Below are 17,192 nucleotides of genomic sequence, written 5' to 3'. Positions count from 1 at the left end.
AAGAGGGAGGATTTTTCTCCCTGTTAACACAGCGGCCTCATGTCAGTGCCAGGAGGGGGGAGCTGAATCGATACCTGAAAATGAGAAGGCAAAGCTGAGTCAATGTGCCAGACAGGAGCAGGGGGAGCCCTGGAAAAGCCAGAGGGAGGAGATGGATTGGGAGCAGGGCAGGACAGGGGTGGGGGCACAGGTAAGGGCCAGGGCCAGACCCACAGCTCTGGGGATGGAGTTGGCACAAGGAGCAGCAGCAGCATCTCAGCATGAGGCTCAACCCTCCTGCTGTCGAGATTCCAGCTCCCACAGAACGTGTCCCCGGCCTCCTACCACTGCTCCCCTTCCATGGAATGTGCTCCCAGGCAAGGAATCTATCTTAAAGGGAAAATTCTGAAGGGAAAACAAAATAAAAGCCAGAATTATGGCCAGCATGTGCTGAAGAGAGGCCAGGAAGCCACTAGGACTCAGCCGACCCTCTAAAGGTGCTCTTCAAGCTTCCACTTTCTAATGCAAAAATGGAGCAGTTTCAGGTCTCTATAAAATGTAATCCTTTCCAATGCCAGAGCATGGACAACTGCAAGAATTTCCCCTGGAGTCAAGACACAGTTTAAGCTTTAGTGATTCTGCCTTCCCCTTTTGCCAGAGGAAGCACATTCTCTTGCTGCTCTCTAGTGGCAAAATTCAGAGAAAATGCCCAATTTTGCAGCTTGGAATAATTTTATCCAATAAATCTGTGCTGAGTTAGTACAACTTACTGATCAGAGAAACATCATGATAGGGAGTTAAGAGGATGTTCAGAAATCATCTTTCAGTTACACTGTTCTTTAGGAAACTTCTGATAATGAAGGAGGAAAGCCTATTTCTCTTCCTTTAAACCTCCAATCCCAAATCCAGGTAACATTAATTACTAGAATTGCTGGTATGAGCTGAAACAGGCACTTCTCAAGCCCAGGATAAAGGAAGTTTTGTCTAGCAACTAAAAAACCCAAAACTACTGAAGCAAGAAAAAAGCAACATATTCTTCAGGCCAAGAATTTTATGCAAACCCAAGTGGAGGACTTGGGGAGTTGAAAATTCACACTCCAATAAACACAAGGGGTTGTTTTTGTTGTGTTCCAATATTATTGCAGCTGTTCCTAGTGAAGGGCTTATAGTGTGGCTACAAAAGCAATGAAAAAAAAGAGACAGACAAAAATATTGGGGAAAAAAACCCCAACACACATATATACAACTGAGTGAAACCCTGTAAATTAATTCCAACTGCCTCCAAAATTAAAACCACATTTTATTGTAAACTTGCACTTCAATTAGTACCATAATTCTTTATAAACATAATATACAATAAAACATTTTACACACAGCACACCAGGTGTGTGCTCACGATGGTACAAAATTTACAGCCCAGACATGTTGGCACCTCAAGAATGTGACATCCAGTCCCAGAGATGTTCAGTCTCACAGAGCAGGGTCCTGTGGCACCATTATCTGCTCTCCAACACCTTCAACATGTGACCAGAACCATCAGGAATGCTGGATACGCTGGCTCAGGTTTCTCTCACACTATTTAGAATAGTTGTGAATGATGGTTCCTTCTTAATTCCCTCATCCTAGACCAGCCCTTTCCTTACTGGCTGCTCAGGAATGGATGGTTTCTCCTGGATGAGTGCAGCTTCCATGAAAACAACGGAATGGATAATTTAAGACAGTCTGAAGTTGGGCAAACCAAACCAAACCAGCCAACTCTCCCCACCAAAGCAAATAAAAATCCCACATACCTCCTCTCCCACGTTACTCACATCCTTCCCTCTCCACACACACATTCATCTGCATGTTTAAGGATATCAACAGTAATAAAAACTTGGAAAGAAACCCTTCTCATACTGGGACATTTTTTTTTACAAAGTAAACATTTCAGAGATAAATTAGAGCTTCTTAAAAGGTGAAGCTTAATAAATGCTCAACGTTAGAGAAAAGACACTGGAGGAAGGCACAGCTAAAACTTTGTGCTGCAGGTGTAAAGGACAGTGTCCTGCCACAGCCAGCACAGCTGCCTTCTCTCCCAGGGCTGCAGAAATCCCTCCTTTCTTGTGCTTTCAGCTAAATGAGGCATTTCTGTGTCATCCCTGTCACACAAATGGCATTTCCAGGTGGAACTGATACCACTGCGACACCTGTGAGGGCAGCCCTAACAGCAGGGTCAGGTTCCTTAATGCTTGGGAAAGACCAGGTTAGCATTTCATTCCAAACCAGGAATGGATTCTGTGCTCCCATCTGCCACGGAGAACTGACAAGAAACAAAGGGGAATGCACAGAACCACTGCCTGGAAATCTCTGGAACCTGTGAAGGAGGTGACAGCAGTTTGTTTCCCTGCCTGGTGACTGTTGGCAGATTGGCTGAGCAAACTGAAGCTGGCAAAGAGGAGACATGGCTTCTGGCCCTGAACAGGAATATTCAGCTCTCCAAGAACTGGAAGATGCTTCGGCTCTGACTGGTTTCCTCTGTGCTCTCCACCCTGGGCCGCTTGGCCAGCGATGTTACCGCTGCAGAAGGGCCTCTCTTCTTCACCTAAGGGGAGTAAAATACATTAAGATACACAAAGTCTTCCCAAAAGATTAAATTCTCAGTTATGAGATAATTATTTGGTGTGACAGCAATGCTCTTAACTGCTTGGCAGAGTTCAGTGCCTGTGTGTTCAAATAATCTACACAACTGGCAGCACCTGCCACCCACATCTTTACCTGAGGTTTTGATTTCTCTTTTGCCTCTTCACTCTTCTCTGGGGAAAGTGTATGAAAGACAAAATTCCTTGAATTTCGAGGGGCATTTGGATTCAGATCTGACATTGCTGCCAGTTTCTGAAGGACAGCTTTAGGTCTCTTCAACAGAGACCCATTTTTTATCTGAAGGACAAAGAAAAGCTGTGTTAAACCACTCACAGGAACAAGACAGGTTGTTTAGCAAGTTACTCTTTATAGTAAAACTACTCCCTACTCAAATGTTACTACAATGCAAAGCAGGAGTGCCCAGCATGCAGGGGCAGCTGACCTGGCTCTGTTGGGAAATGCCATTTTTCAGGATCATCACTCACCTGGCTGTCACTGGAGGGTCTGAATGCTTCAAAGGGGTTCCTGGGTAACAGGGCAGTGTCCCATGCCACCACTGCTGGGCTGGCTGGCAGAGACACACAAAGAGTTCAGACACTGACCTTTCCTTCTCTTTATTTGCTTGTCACTTCAATAAAATTCAAGCTCACCTTTCTTCTGCAGGGACTTGGCAGTCACTTTTTTTGCTAGTTTCATGAATTCGCTGTCTTCACCAATTTCTTCCTCTTCCTCCTCCTGCTCTTTGTTTTTTTCCTTCTGTAACAGAGAAAATAGAAAAAAAATTCCTATTAAGAACGAACATTTCATTCAGTATTTTAAGTAGACCAAGTATTTTCTTTATGTAAATTAATATATTATTTATTTACTTTCTACTGTAAGAGTTCATTACGATTTCTTAGATACTTTATCATCCTTGTTCTATTAATGAACAGCATCACATTCAGCTGAGAAATCTAACCAAATCCTGAAGTTTAACTTGAGGAACAAACAGCTTCCCATCCAGCAATGACAGAGACTGAGCAAGCCTCTCTGGCAGCTCAGCAGTACCTGCTCACGGAGCCACTGCTCTCGCTCGAATCGCTCCTTTCTCCACTTCACTTCTGTCTCATCAAACTGCTCATTGTCCTCCTCATTATCCGAGTCTCCCTGGAACAAGTCCATCTGTGAGGCAAAATCTAGGCAAAGAAACAAGATAGTTATCTATCCATTTTAAAAAACAACAACAAAGACCATCCATAACAAAACCAAAAATCAATCAAACAAACAGAACAAAAAACTCCAATCAAACAAAACCCCAGAAACACCCCCCTGATTTATCCCTGAAGTGCTTTGTTTAGGACCACTGAGGATTCCTGAGTGCTGCTCCATGTCCAGACACAGCCTGTTTCCCACGCCTGCCCCTCTCTCAGCTCTGGATCCCTGCTCACCTATGTTTTTCCAGCGGAACCTCCTGGTCCTGCCCGGGCCGTCGCTGTGCAGGTCCCCGTCGGGCAGGTACCTCTCCTGGTACAGGCGGAGCTGGCGCTTGTCGTCGTCCAGCATGGCCTTCCTGCAGCACAGGGCACAGGGAGAGCTTAGGCCAGGGGATACCCCAGAGCCAAGACCTCACACACACTGCTGGTGCTGTCACTGACATGTGTAGTTTATGTATTTGGTTTCCTAATTCCACTTCACTGGGCAGCTCCTCGTCGATCAGCTCCTCCTCATACTCGTTCAGGTCTTCGCCGTCGTACTCATCCTCACTTCCCACGTCACTCCCCGACAGCTCTGCCTCATCCTCCATGAAATCCCGCAGTTTTCTGGAAAAGGATGTTAAAAGAGTTCGGTTTGGGTGCACAGTAATCATCACACAAATCTTCAGGAAGCAAGATTGATCCTTTGACATAAAATTAACACATTTCCTAAGGATGTATCAGTTTCTCCTGCAATTTTTGGAAAGACCAAGCCTTGAGTTCTTGCCCATTCACACACACACAGCCTGTCAACATGCAGCACCCCAAAGTAGTGTCATCCACCAGATTCCTTACCAGAGGTGATGGCAGGAACCACCAACCAGAGCTTTTACTTACTAGAACAAACAAGATCTAAGACACGAGGAGTGAGAACAATTCTCTTGCATCCTATTTCTTAGTAAAAAAAAAATGTTGCATTGCTTTCATTGTGGCCTTTTGATTTTCATTAATAATGAGAATTGTAATCAAAATTATCTACAGCCCACCAGCAACACAGTTGGACTCACACAGTGTGACAGCACCAGAGCAAAAAACCAGAGACATATGAAAAACCAGACCACATAAACATCAGTTACTAATGCTGGAGAGGGAACAATTACAAATCACATTTCTAGTGCTATTAGTATTCTATTCTCTGGCAATTAATTTACAAAAAAAGATGTTCTTACAGTTTCTTCTTCAAGCCCTGCCTATGTCTCAGCACTGCTTCCTCTTCGTCGCTCGTTTCTGCTTCTTCAGTAGCACTGTCTCCATCTTTTTCGTCCTGTCAAAGAGAAAATTTTCAGAAATAAAGGAATTTTTGGCAGTGGGTTGCTTTGTAATGACAGATTCTGCTGTTCTCAATCAAGAAACAGACTAAAACACCAGAGGTTTTTCAGAGGATTTGCTATGCTGACACATTATCCAGTGTATCATAATATTGAGGAGACGTTTTGAATGATCCAGACTTCGCTCTTAGAAGTGTCTCAGTAGCTTGGTATGGAAGTTGTGATACTTTGCATTGATGGATATATTAAAAAACCAGGAAAATAAATGGAATTATCTTAGTCAGGAGCTGTAGCAGCCTCCTGGCTCCATCAGTCCCCACCTCTTCACTTGCAAAGGCATCTTCATCTGTTAAGAGCTGAAAACCATCAAGTTCTTCTTGTTCCTCCTCCTCTTCCTCTTCCCTAGGGGAAAAGTAAATGGGAAAAATGCACATTTTCAGGCTTTGCATTAAATCAAATCAAAATTTCAACCACCATCCAGCTGGTGTCAGGCAATTCCCTGTGAGTGTACAGTTACAGTCTCCCACCAGCATTTACCTTTAAATGCCCCAAATCCCCATTAGTGTCCATGTTTTAACACCTCAGGCCTTCAGTTGCAGAAACCATGGGACAAGTACTAATTTCCAAATGTGTTCCCCTCTAAAACTCCTCTTGCATCCCCCTCACATTCCCACTTGTATGGCTGCCTGACAAGAGGCTTAACACCTTTCAATTTAGTCAATAAAAAACTCCGAGTGTCCAACTCACACTTGGTTACAGCAGTTTGGTGACAGCCCAGAACAGACCTCAAAAGTCCCACTTTTAACCACTTTTTCTCAGTTTAATGCAAGTTCTTCAATGTTTCTCTCACTACCACTGAAAGTCAAGGAACTTCCCTTCACAGTAGCTGTGGGAAACAGTTTATGCTGCCAATTTAGAGAGTGACTGCTGAGCAATTTGCAATATTCCTCCCCTTCAGCTCCAAAACAAACCACACTTTTGCTGACAGCAAACACGTTAACAGTGAAACAAGACAGGTGCCAGAAAAAGCTTCTGTAGATTTTAGGAGAGCCATGCTAACCTGTCTGTGGGAAAGGAGCCTGAACAGAGCTCCAGAGCCTCTGCCATTGGATCTTCTATGTCACTGTCTTTTTCTGCCTTGGAAGACACCGAAGAAGCCCATGTGGGAGAACCTGCTACAGAAAGCAGTAAGATGGCAACTTATTTCTACTCTTAAAGTGTCAGAGAACTTCCCAGAAACAACAGTGTGCAAGCTCCCAACAAAGATGAAATTCCACACGTGGCACCAGTGCCCAGACCTGAAGGTACCCCAGCAAAAAGCTTCTAAATGAAGCAACCAGCAAAGCTGAAAAGAGAATTCAGGACATACTCTGAGACACGAATTTTCCTGAACAAAGATTGAGCAGTTCTTCCATGTTCTGCTTTTTGCTGCTGCTGGGGTTTGGCACATGCTCAGCCTGGCTGCTGAACTGTCCAGAGCACAGGTCCAGCAACTCATCCATGTTGGCATCCATGGCATTCTCATCCATGCTTGCCAGAGGCAGCTGATGCTTGGAGGACTGGTATTTATTCCTGTGTTGTCCAACATTCAAGAACCTGAAAGAAAGGCTGTAGTTAGAAAAATCTTGCTGAATGGTACATCCTGTTTATACTAACGGGCACAAACCCCCATCCTTTACACCCATCACTTACCCATCTGCATCAAGCAGCTGGCTCTGAGTGTCATCTTCCAGGGAAAACTGAAACCGGGACTCCCCAGCCCCTGGGAACAAACTCTTGGGCTCAGGAGAGGCATTGTACAGGTCCTGGGAATCTTCTATGGGGAGGGAGGGCTCAGATGTCTTTCCTGAGCTCTATTCAAAGGAACATGAAAATATCTAAGTTGTTTTGCAAACCTAAATTCAAAAGCAAGAACGGAATAAAACAATTAAGTTATTTTAAAGGATTAAGACTATGCAGGAGTCAAGTCTGTCCACACTGCTCCAATAAATTACAGGAGTTCACTGACATCACATGTAAATAGACTTAGAAACCCTATTTATGATGTACATACTTTAGATATAAAAAACAGATTATAGCATCTTTGATGCTTTAGAATATAAGTTTTTATAATGTCATTTTTATCCATTCCAATGTGGACACGTTGTAAGCTCCAGGGACAGTTTGCTCCTCTGAAATCTTACTCTTCCCAAAGCATTTGCCTGGTTTGATTTCTCTGATAGCCCTGACCAGCAGAATAAAATACATTTATTCCCCACCCACTGTGTCCATATAAGACAGGGAGGCTGAGAACCTCACCTTGGAAGCAGAGCTGATGAAGCTGGTTTTGAAGAAGCCTGGGGAGGGTGACCTGAACCCTCCTGCTGCAGGGAAGAAGGTCCCTCCCCGGGAGGCCTGTTTGTTACAGGGCTGGTAGGACGGGATCATGGAGCCAATGAACTCAAAGCTGCTGTTGTGGCTGTTGTCCTTTGCCAGTGTTGGCAGAGAAAATGAATCATCATCCTCTGGAAATAAAAAAATACAGCGCTTAACTTCTTTTTTTTGTGTGTGTGTGTGACCCAGCAGAACCTCAATACAACATTTTGCAACTCTGACACTTTGCTAAAGATTCATTATTTTGTGGTCAGGTTGGATTTCCTTCTTCTCAGAGGATGCATGTTACACTTTTTGTATGGAATTTCATCTTATCGATTCCTGATATTTCATATTTCTTCCAGTATTATTTTGAACCTTATTTTCCTCTAGTTTTTTCAAGCCTTCCCATTTTTTTCATCAATCTAAAGTTTTATAATCATGCTGTAAAACTGCACAGGTGATGAGATAACAGAAATACTGAGTACCAATCTCAAATTTAAACTTCTACTTGTGCCAAGTGAAAAAAATGCTAGTTAGGATAATAATTCTACTTTACCTAACTTGGTAGAGCCTTTGTCTGCAGCTTCTTCCATTTCCAGTTTCTCATCAGGAAGAGAATACCTGCAATTCATTAAATAAAAGGTATTTGCTAATAAATTCAGGATGAGTTGCAAAACAAACAAGGTGACAAACAAAAATTCCTATAAAACTCTTCAAATAAAACCATCTACATGTAATCAAATTTAAAATCGCTCAGTCACCGTTTTTAAGGCTATTTACCCCATTTTTGAGGAGCTGTCCTTAAAAAGCATCAATGTAGACTCTGTTGAAGGATGTTTTAGAACAGAATCACAGTGCTCAGATTTCTCCAGCTTTTCTCCATCAACTGATTCTTTGTCCGTTTCTTTATCACCATCTTCAACGTGTTTCTCTTCTGTATCTTCATTGTCTTCCTCTGCTTCATCAAGCAGAAACTCTGACTCCTAAAAGACATCCCCAAATATGGCACAGAGATGGTGATTATTGCCATGGCAAACCCTACCCCAGGTCAGGCAGGTGACCTGTTTGGCCCTACCAGGAACAAGCCAAGGGTATGTAAAAAGAGAAAGGAGCATCAGAACCTTTTATACGCTTATATTTGATTTTAATAGTGTTTAGACAAATAAAGAAAATACTAATAAATAAAGTTTCAGACAATCCAAACCCTGAAAGTGACTACAGCCACTTTTTAGCTTCTAGGAATCTCCCTAATTAACAGTGTACAGAAGTCACATCGCACTGGGGAGAGGAAGCGGAACAGAGAAGCTGATGAGGTTATGGAAAAGTGCTGCATACAGACCTCGTGGTCACCTTCTTCCTCCTCCTCAGACTCATCTGTCATCTCTTCCTCCTCCTCCTCCTCTTCCTCCTCCAGCATCTCCTCGTTATCCAGTTTGAACAGCGCCTGCCGCTTCTGGCGCTCCTCGGTCCTGCGGAGCTTCATGGCCTCCTGCAGCTTGGCCTTCAGGGCCTGGAGCTTCTCCCCTGGGCAGGAATGGAACAAGGGAATGGTTGGAGCTGGAAGGGACCCTAAAGACCACCCAGTTCCACCCCCTGCCATGGGCAGGGACACCTCCCACTAGCCCAGGTTGCTCCAAGCCCCGTCCAACCCAGCCTTGGGCACTTCCAGGGATGGGGCAGCCACAGCTTCTCATGGAAGCATGAAAAATGCAAGGAACCAGTTGCAGAGATCTGACTGAGGCTGTTCTACACTGGCCACTGCTATTTAAGAGGTCTACCAAGATTTATTTTTTTAAAGACAGAGAGGGACCATAATCCTCTCAGAGATGAAGATCCCCTCACCTGTATTTCCAAGGGCAGAGCTGGGAAACAGAGAATGAGAGAGGAGAATAAAGACCAAGTGTTTTCCAATTCAATCCTCATCACTTCTCCCCCACCAACCTGGTTTTGTGTGGGCCATTTCCTCCAGGCTCTCTGCAGCCAACACTGCTGGCACCACATCTGCTCTCAGTTCCTCCTTCCCATCAGACGTTGTCTCCTTACGGATGATGTTCATGTTCACGGCCCGTTCTGGTTTGGATTTTGATGTTCTGAGAGTGTGCTTCAAGAAACGTGCTTTCAGGGCTTCTAGTTCTTTAAAGGCATATTAAATTAAATTAGTTTGATAGCATTTAAAAGCATCGAGCACTGAAAGTTGTAGCAAGAGCAGGCCTTGAGATTGTTTTTTTTTCCTAAAAGTAGTTTAAAAATTAAATCTTTAATACTAAAATATTTGCAAAGCCATTCTATTTTCTAATAATAAAGCATTACAGGATATTTATGCTGTAATTTGTATTTTATTGATATTAGCTGATATTGGATTACCTTACCTGTGACTACCACTTATCCACAAGACCTCACTTCCAGCCCAGCCTCCCAGACACCAGGCAGCTCCAAATTTCTATTAACACATCTCAAAGAATCCACAGTAGTAAGTGAATTTGCCTGACTGTTCTATCACCTAAATACTTCTCAGAGATTTTCCAGCTAAAGTCAGGTCAGTGCTGCTCAGGATTACGACACAAGTGATACCTTTCTTTGAATCAGCTTCATCGAGGTTTATGAAGGATTCGTTGTCAGAGCAGATTCTTGGCTTGATGGACAGGTCTATTCCCAGCTCACGAAGTTTATCCAGCTTGGATTTCCTCACTTTTTCAGGCTGTGCCACCGATCCAGGCCCTGCCTGGTGACTGTTGGCTTCACCTGCTACGTCTGGTGCTGTTTGGCCTCTTTGCTCAAGGGCATCTCCAGCTGCTGAAGGAACTTCACTCTCCTTTTGCTCACCACCATCAGTGCTCAGGAGGTTGGAGAGCTGCTGCTCCTCTGTGTTATCACCAGTTGTTACAGTCCCAGCTGCACAGGAACCCTCATTATCCTGCCTGGGCTGCTCAGCACAGTCTTCTGGCAAGTTCTTCCCCACAGCAGCAAGAGGCTCATTCACAGCAGCATCAACATCTCTGCCAAGGCTCCTTTCTGGTTCAGCAGCTGCTGATTGATCACCTTCCACTGGCCCCTCTTTGCAATCCCTGCTCAAGTTCCCAGTGGCTGCAGATTCCTCATTTAGGGGCAGCTGGTATTTTGAGGACCTAATGAAGGCAGAAAGAAATGTATCATCCATGGCTGGTGTGAAAGGGAGCAGAGGGTGAAAACAAACCCAGAGAGAAAGAAATCATTTTCCAATTATTGCCATCAAAGTGTAGGACGAGGTGAAGGACAGAAATCTGGAAAACCATTTGGAGAACAGAAGGAAGTGCAAAGACTTTGTACTAGTTCCATTATCACAGTACCAAATTCCTGAGGGATCCTGTGATTACTGTAGCTTCAGTATTTTACTACTCATTACTCAAAAAAACCCCACCAAAACATTGGGGTCCAGCCTAAACCCCATTAAAGCAACTTTGCAAGAGGAAGTTCATTCATCTTAGTTACTCCTGGGCTCTGATTACTCCAACAGTAGCACTGTGCCATGACTGCAGCAGTGCTTTATGCCAACAGTGATATTCTCCAAATGGCCAGGTGTTCAAGGAATTCAAGGAGCCTAACAAAGCCTGAAAAAAGAACCATGAGGAAGGTTTAAGTCCTTACTTGAGCAAGGCCATGGCATTTCCTTGGCAGGCTGGTCGAGGTCTGCGCTTGTAGAAATCGTGAATGGTTTTCGTCTCAGGCACGTGGTATGGGAGAGACACGGATGATTCTGCCAAAGAAAGGAGGTGAGAGAAAACTCAAAACATCCAAGACATTTATTTGATAACAAGTGTCTTTGTTTTCATTAGTTACAAAAATACCTTTAACAGCATCGAGCACCCTTCAACCCTCAGTAACGCCTGTCAGGTCAAAGGAGGCTCGAACCTTTTGGGTAAATCATTTCAATTTCTCCCCTGAATTTCTGAACAGTTTATACCCCTCTACACACCAAGAATTAAAGTTTTACCTCTAATAAGTCGTTGGGTCTCACTGTGCAGCTGTTTAATGGCCTCTTTACTTAACCTTGCTGCTTTCCGCTCCTTAGGGGAAGAAAAGAAAGGTTTCTGAAGTCAGGAAACAAAACATGGGGCTCTCTTTCTATTTCTTAAATAGCTTACTTTTCCCTTCAAACAGAAAGGAGTCAGAATAAAGCAGCTAGTTTAAAAAAAAAATTAAAAATAGCAAACCAACAAAACCATTGGACACTGTGCATACATTTGTGTCACAAAAAACAACACAGAGCTTTAAAAAGAATACCAGCTCACCTTCCTCTTTGGTTCCTTTAGCACAGGCTCCTCATCCTCCTCATCAAATACATGTTTGTAGCCCTCACCCTCCAAAAAACGTTCCTTATTCTACAGAGCATAAAAAGAGACTCAATTATTTATCTTGATACAAAGGCACTACCAAGGGCAAACCAGTGAAAAATAACTGTACAGAACCACCACTGGTCAGCAAAACCACCACAAATCCCACACAATGGCAGATTTCCAAAGGTCCTGCCCCAGTGTGATCTTTATAACTTGCCAGGACAACACCCCTCCATCTTTAGGAACAAAAACCAAAAGACTGTTCTCCCCTCTGCCACAGTGATACAACTCCACCATGGTCAAAGAGAGTTTTAGTAGCTGCTCATGTGCAAATTCCTCACTAAAAAACAATAATCATGGAATGGTTTGGGCTGGAAGGGACTTAATGCCCATCCAGTGCCACCCCCTGCCATGGGCAGGGACACCTTTCACTAGACCAGGTTGCTCCAAGCCCCATCCAACCTGGCCTTGGACACTCCCAGGGATGGAGCAGCCACAGCTTCTCTGGGCAACCTGTGCCAGGGCCTCCCCACCCTCACAGGGAAGGATTTCTTCCCAATATCCCATCTAACCCTGCCCTCTGGCAGTTTGAAAGAGAGTATATTTACAATAATCTTGTACCACAATCAACTGTTACCTTGTGTTTTTTCACTTTGTTTTTCATTGCTGCTCGTATGGATTCCAGGGACTCCTCATCCTCGGGGGGGTGATCATCCTCATCTTCTAAGCCATTATCAAAGAGCTCTTTGTCATCCAGAAGACATCCACTGTCATTGAAGGGAAACCTCTCACCACCATCCACCTGCTTCCAGAAGAGTGAAGTATTTGTGTGATTCATTTCAGAAGGTCCCTTTGGTTCTTTGGCACTAATTTAAGATGACATTAAATCCTCAAGTGTTAGATGCAGATTGAACTGCAAATTTAATCTAATTTAATTTAATCTAATCTGCAAAATTTGCAGATTAGACTTGTCTGGTGCTCTGTGGATCCCTGTGGATCCCACACCTGCTGCAGGAATGTGGACAGCACAACACTGAAGCACTGGAACAGAGCAACCACAAGCAACAATAAATTGAACTTAGTTGAGAAAATATCTGAGATTTTCTGCCAAAAAACCCACCTCTGCCCCAGGCTTCTTTTCTTTTTTCAGCTGTTTAAGGACCTCCATTCTTTTTTCCTTCTCCTTCCTTCTTCTTGATTTCCCTACAGCTTTTCTTTCTGTCTCCTCTTCAACATCGTGTTTGTGTTTCCTGCAATTTCTCCCAGATTTTAGGGGTCTCTCCTCTCCCAGCTCACCCTGAGCCAAGCCAGGCACCCTGCCTGTTTCCAGGTTTTCAGTCTGTAGCTGGTCACCAGTGTCACTGTCCTCACTGTCCAGCAGAGCCTGGCGAATCCGACTGGATTTCTTGTTCCTCTGGGCAGCAACGTTCTCCTTTTCCTCCCCGTTTCCCTTGTCTGCACCCAGAGTCTCCTCCTGCAGGGACGAACCTCTCTCCTCTCCATCTTCACTCTCACTGTCCTGGAGCACCTTCTTGCTTTTTCCTTTCTTACGTACAAAAATCTCTTCTTCTGAATCTGACCAAACACGTGGAAACAAAACAGGAAATCCCACAAGTTAATTAACAAGCAGTCAGAGTTCCATCTCTTAAATTTCACGGGGGTCGCCATCTACACCAAATCAGCTTGAACTCAACTTTTCAAAACCCACTTCTCCCCGTAGTGCAGCATTTAATTAAACCCAAACTGATGTTAAAGGTTTTTAACCTACTAAAAAAAAAAGGCAAAGCTGAAAATCCTTCACTGATGGTGACTTGCCTTGAAAGAGTAATAAAACCCCAGAGATAAAGTAAAAGTAGAGGGGTCAAAAAATCATAAAAGAAAGGGAATAAGCAATTAAGGCACTCACATCCCATTCATTATTTTCCTTTCTGTACCTCAAAAAACGCTTTTCAGAGATTTACAGATGCCTGAGCAACAAAAAGGAGTTTGGATTCCTGCAGGCCAAGCAACGGCAAGTTCCTAGAAAGGCATTTATGAAACAAAAAAATGCAGCGTTGTAGGGAAAAGCAGATTCTGGGAAGGTTACAGACCTCTGTCCTCGCAGGAGGCTGAGCCCTGGCCCGTCTCACAGCTGCCCTGGCCACTGTCAGAGTCGCTGTCCAGGGCCTTCTGCAAGTCGGGGTTCAAATCTGCCAACGGCAACTACAAACAAAACACAATTGATCTCGTCATGGCAAATATGGGTTATGTGGTTTGACTCCGAACTCATTTGAAAACCTGGCCAACCTCACACACAACTGAATACACACCCATTACCGTGTTATATTTTAACTACTGGTATCTACACGTTTACTGATATTTATTAATGGTATTCACCATATTTACCAACGCACATGGCTATTTACAAAAGGGGAGGTGACACTATGTCAGCTTTCGCTACAATTTAAAGGCGAGTTTGCGCAGAAGAATGACAGACTCCACACGGGGCGATGGGATTTTATTCAGACACGATATTTCATTATTCGCTGATTTTCCCCCAAAGCCCTCGGCCCGGGCCCCTCCCGTCATGCACCGCGCCCTCAGGGACAGGCCGCGCGCGGCGCTCCCGGCGTGCCCCGCGGCCGGAACGGCGGGCGCGGGGCACGCCGGGAGTTGTAGTCCGCGAGGAGCACCAAGCCCGGTGGCGGCGCGGGACCGAGGCCGGCGGGCAGGAAGGGCTATAGCCGCCAGTCCCCATACCTGTACCGCCACTGGCACGGGCACCGCTACCGCCACCTCCTCGCTGCCCCTCTGCCAGAGGAGCCGCGAGGCCGCAGGCAGCCGCCAGCAGCCGCCCGTCCGTGCAGAGCGGAGGGGAGCGGCAGCACTCACCTCGGCGAGGCCCGCCGCTGTCGCCGCTCCCGGTGCCGCCGCCATATCCCACCCGCGCTCCCGCCGTCCGGGAACCGCTTCGAGCCTTCGCGCGCTGCCTTGGCCCCGCCCCGCGCCCCGGGACAGCCAATGGCCGCGCGGAACGGCCTCGGCAGCCCCGCCCCTCACAGCGCTATTGGGCGGGTTTCCCGCGTAGCCCCGCCCCCTCGACCAGGACCAATCGCTGCTCGCGCTGCGAGTGCGCCCGCGCTCTGTGGCGCCTCCTGGCGGCGGGGGCGCTGCCCGCGCGGGGGAGCCGTGAGGGGCCGTGAGGGGCCGTGAGGGCAGTTACTGACGTTGTGGGGCTTGAACTTTTTGGGTAAATCCTTTCAGTTTCTCCCTTGAATTTCTCAATAGTTTATACCCCTCTGCATACAGAGAATTTAAGTTTTGCCTCTAATAAGTGATTGGTGTCACTGTGTAGTTGTATGATGGCTTCTTTTCTTAACCTTGCAGCTTTCTGCTCATTAAGGGGAAGAGCCACAGTTTTGTGAGGGACAAGGAGCAGATGAACTGATCTACCACCACAGTTCCCATGGAGCCAACGAGCCTGAGAACGAAGGAAGTGAGAAAATCAAATGTCCATGAAACCCACCTCAACCACCACAATTCTGCTTTCCTGTAGCTGCTGCAGGAGCTACAGTAATTAATTTAATAATTAGTGTTTAGTAACAGGGGACAGATGCTGGCTCTGCACAAAAACACCTCCTCAAAGCTGTGCTCTCATTGCTGTGTCAGGAATAGTTCAGAGTCAGCTGACAAGAATAAGGTGGCAAAAAGATTGGCCACAAGCCTTATTAGGTAATTTCTGCTCCCAACTTCTTACTCATACCTGGCACACAGAGGCAACGGAACAGGTAAATGTTTGCCATTGAGGAGGTTCTGAACTAACCACAGACTTTCAGCACTCAAGACATTCATGCTTTAAAAACTGGCTTATGAATCTATTTTTTATTAAACAACATACTCCTTCCCCAGCTTGTAGCAGGTGAGGTGTTTAGAAGCAAATATTCAGAACAAATCCTGTCATAACTATGGCCTGTCATTCCCAAATCCAGTCTTGCTCCTGGAAATGTGGCTGTTTTCACTAAAAGGGTGGGTTAACAGGTAGAAATGAGGTTCTGACCACTCTGGCAGTCAGGATGTCTCAATACGTATGGAATATTTATCAAGTTAATTGAATTTATAATACTTTAAATATAGGCTTTGCTTGTCATACTCAGCATCTTACAGGACTGAGCCTTTGTATTGCCAATTTTCTTGAGGTAGAGATTATATCTTTGGTGGGTTTTTTTAAGTACTATTTGTGTAGCCCTACATACATGTGTTTTATACATAGATATGCTGAACAATAGCATGGAAATGTTGCCAGACACCGCGGGGTTTGTTACTGGTCTTGTAAAACTGGTGTTTCCCTCAAGTGTTCATCAGCTGCTGTCAGGGGGATTATATGAGAATCCCAGATCTATATGAGAGTCTCCAATTTCATTTCATTTTAAAATAGGTTTTTGATGTTTCAACTTGGAAAACATCAACCCTGCAGGTTATAAAAGGCAAATAAAGTGGACTCGGCATTTATTATTTATAAAATGTTTTGACTTCTGACCTCCTGGTGAGTCAGCAGAGGGTTGTTGGCTGAAGAGAACCCGGGGGGGGTGCGCGAGGGAGCAGCTCCCTGAAACAGCACGAGCTGCTTAGAAAGGCCAGGAGTCCCCAGCCCCTTTATTTAAGGGCACTTGGCTGCAGATGTTGGCTTTCAGAAAAGTACAAATGTATTGTCTTTGAGCCCAATGCCTCGATGGGGCTGGGGATCCTCCGTGCTGAGGGGGAGTGACCGGCATGGGGGCCACGGGGAGGTGACCCCCAGGAGCTGTGGGGCACAGCCAGGTCCCAGGCAGATCACCTGCAGCAGGTGGCACAGGAACACATCCAGGTGGGTTTGGGATGTCTCCAGAGAGGGAGACTCCCTGGACAGATGTTCTGCCCTCCATGGAAAGAAGTTCTGCCTCATGCTGAGGCGGAACTTGTTGTGTTTTAGTTTATGGCCATTGCTCCTCGTCCTGTTGCTGCACAAAGGAAAAGAGCTTTTTCAGAGGTGCCCAGCAACAGGACGAGGAGCAGTGGCCATAAACTCAAAACACGTCCTCAACATGAGGAAGAACTTTTTTCCATGGAAGATGGAGAGCCCAGGGAGGGTGCAGAGTATCCCTCCTGGAGACATCCCAACCCCAGCTGGTTCCTGTGCCACCTGCTCCAGGTGACCCTGCCTTGGCAGGGGGGTCAGACTGGGTGACGCCCCCAGAGGTCCCTTCCGACCCCCCCAGATATCCCGGGATTCTGTGATTCCGACCTGTCACCTGTTGCGGCCGCGGGGCCGCGCGGGCGGCGTGCGCGCTCCCGCGGGCGGCGCGTGCGCGAGCCGGCGGCGCCGGGCAGCGCGGAGAGGCCTCTTCCTCCTCCTCCTTCTCTCCCTCCTCCTCCTCCTCCTCCTCACCCCCCGTTCCCGGGAGCGCGCC

The 17,192-nt window shown here is 45.8% G+C and overlaps 1 protein-coding gene across 4 annotated transcripts; it reads right to left on the bottom strand.

Moving 5' to 3' along the window:
• Positions 1-1,261: 1,261 nt before the first annotated feature.
• Positions 1,262-14,737, bottom strand: CLSPN (claspin). 4 transcript variants are annotated; one of them, XM_064635498.1, is made up of 25 exons: positions 14,638-14,737; positions 13,857-13,968; positions 12,887-13,341; positions 12,404-12,571; positions 11,722-11,811; positions 11,424-11,496; positions 11,078-11,186; positions 10,025-10,578; positions 9,395-9,586; positions 8,793-8,977; positions 8,234-8,436; positions 8,010-8,074; positions 7,397-7,602; positions 6,791-6,951; positions 6,468-6,694; positions 6,159-6,273; positions 5,419-5,500; positions 5,000-5,094; positions 4,233-4,397; positions 4,026-4,147; positions 3,646-3,773; positions 3,249-3,354; positions 3,084-3,166; positions 2,734-2,895; positions 1,262-2,560 (listed from the first exon to the last, which is right to left on the bottom strand). In XM_064635498.1, exons 1-25 carry the CDS (start codon positions 14,680-14,682, stop codon positions 2,447-2,449), a joined length of 4,017 nt encoding a protein of 1,338 aa, XP_064491568.1. In that variant the 5' UTR covers positions 14,683-14,737; the 3' UTR covers positions 1,262-2,446. The 4 variants fall into 4 exon arrangements, with proteins under 4 accessions (XP_064491568.1, XP_064491570.1, XP_064491569.1 ...); XM_064635500.1 differs by having other exon boundaries at positions 6,159-6,270; XM_064635499.1 differs by having other exon boundaries at positions 12,404-12,568.
• Between the last annotated feature and the right edge of the window lie 2,455 nt (positions 14,738-17,192).

The sequence above is a fragment of the Pseudopipra pipra genome, chromosome 24, assembly GCF_036250125.1.
Source record: "Pseudopipra pipra isolate bDixPip1 chromosome 24, bDixPip1.hap1, whole genome shotgun sequence".
Classification (NCBI taxonomy): domain Eukaryota; kingdom Metazoa; phylum Chordata; class Aves; order Passeriformes; family Pipridae; genus Pseudopipra; species Pseudopipra pipra.
The sequence above is the reverse complement of the archived record's forward strand: the minus strand, read 5'-3'. Positions and strand labels throughout refer to the sequence as shown.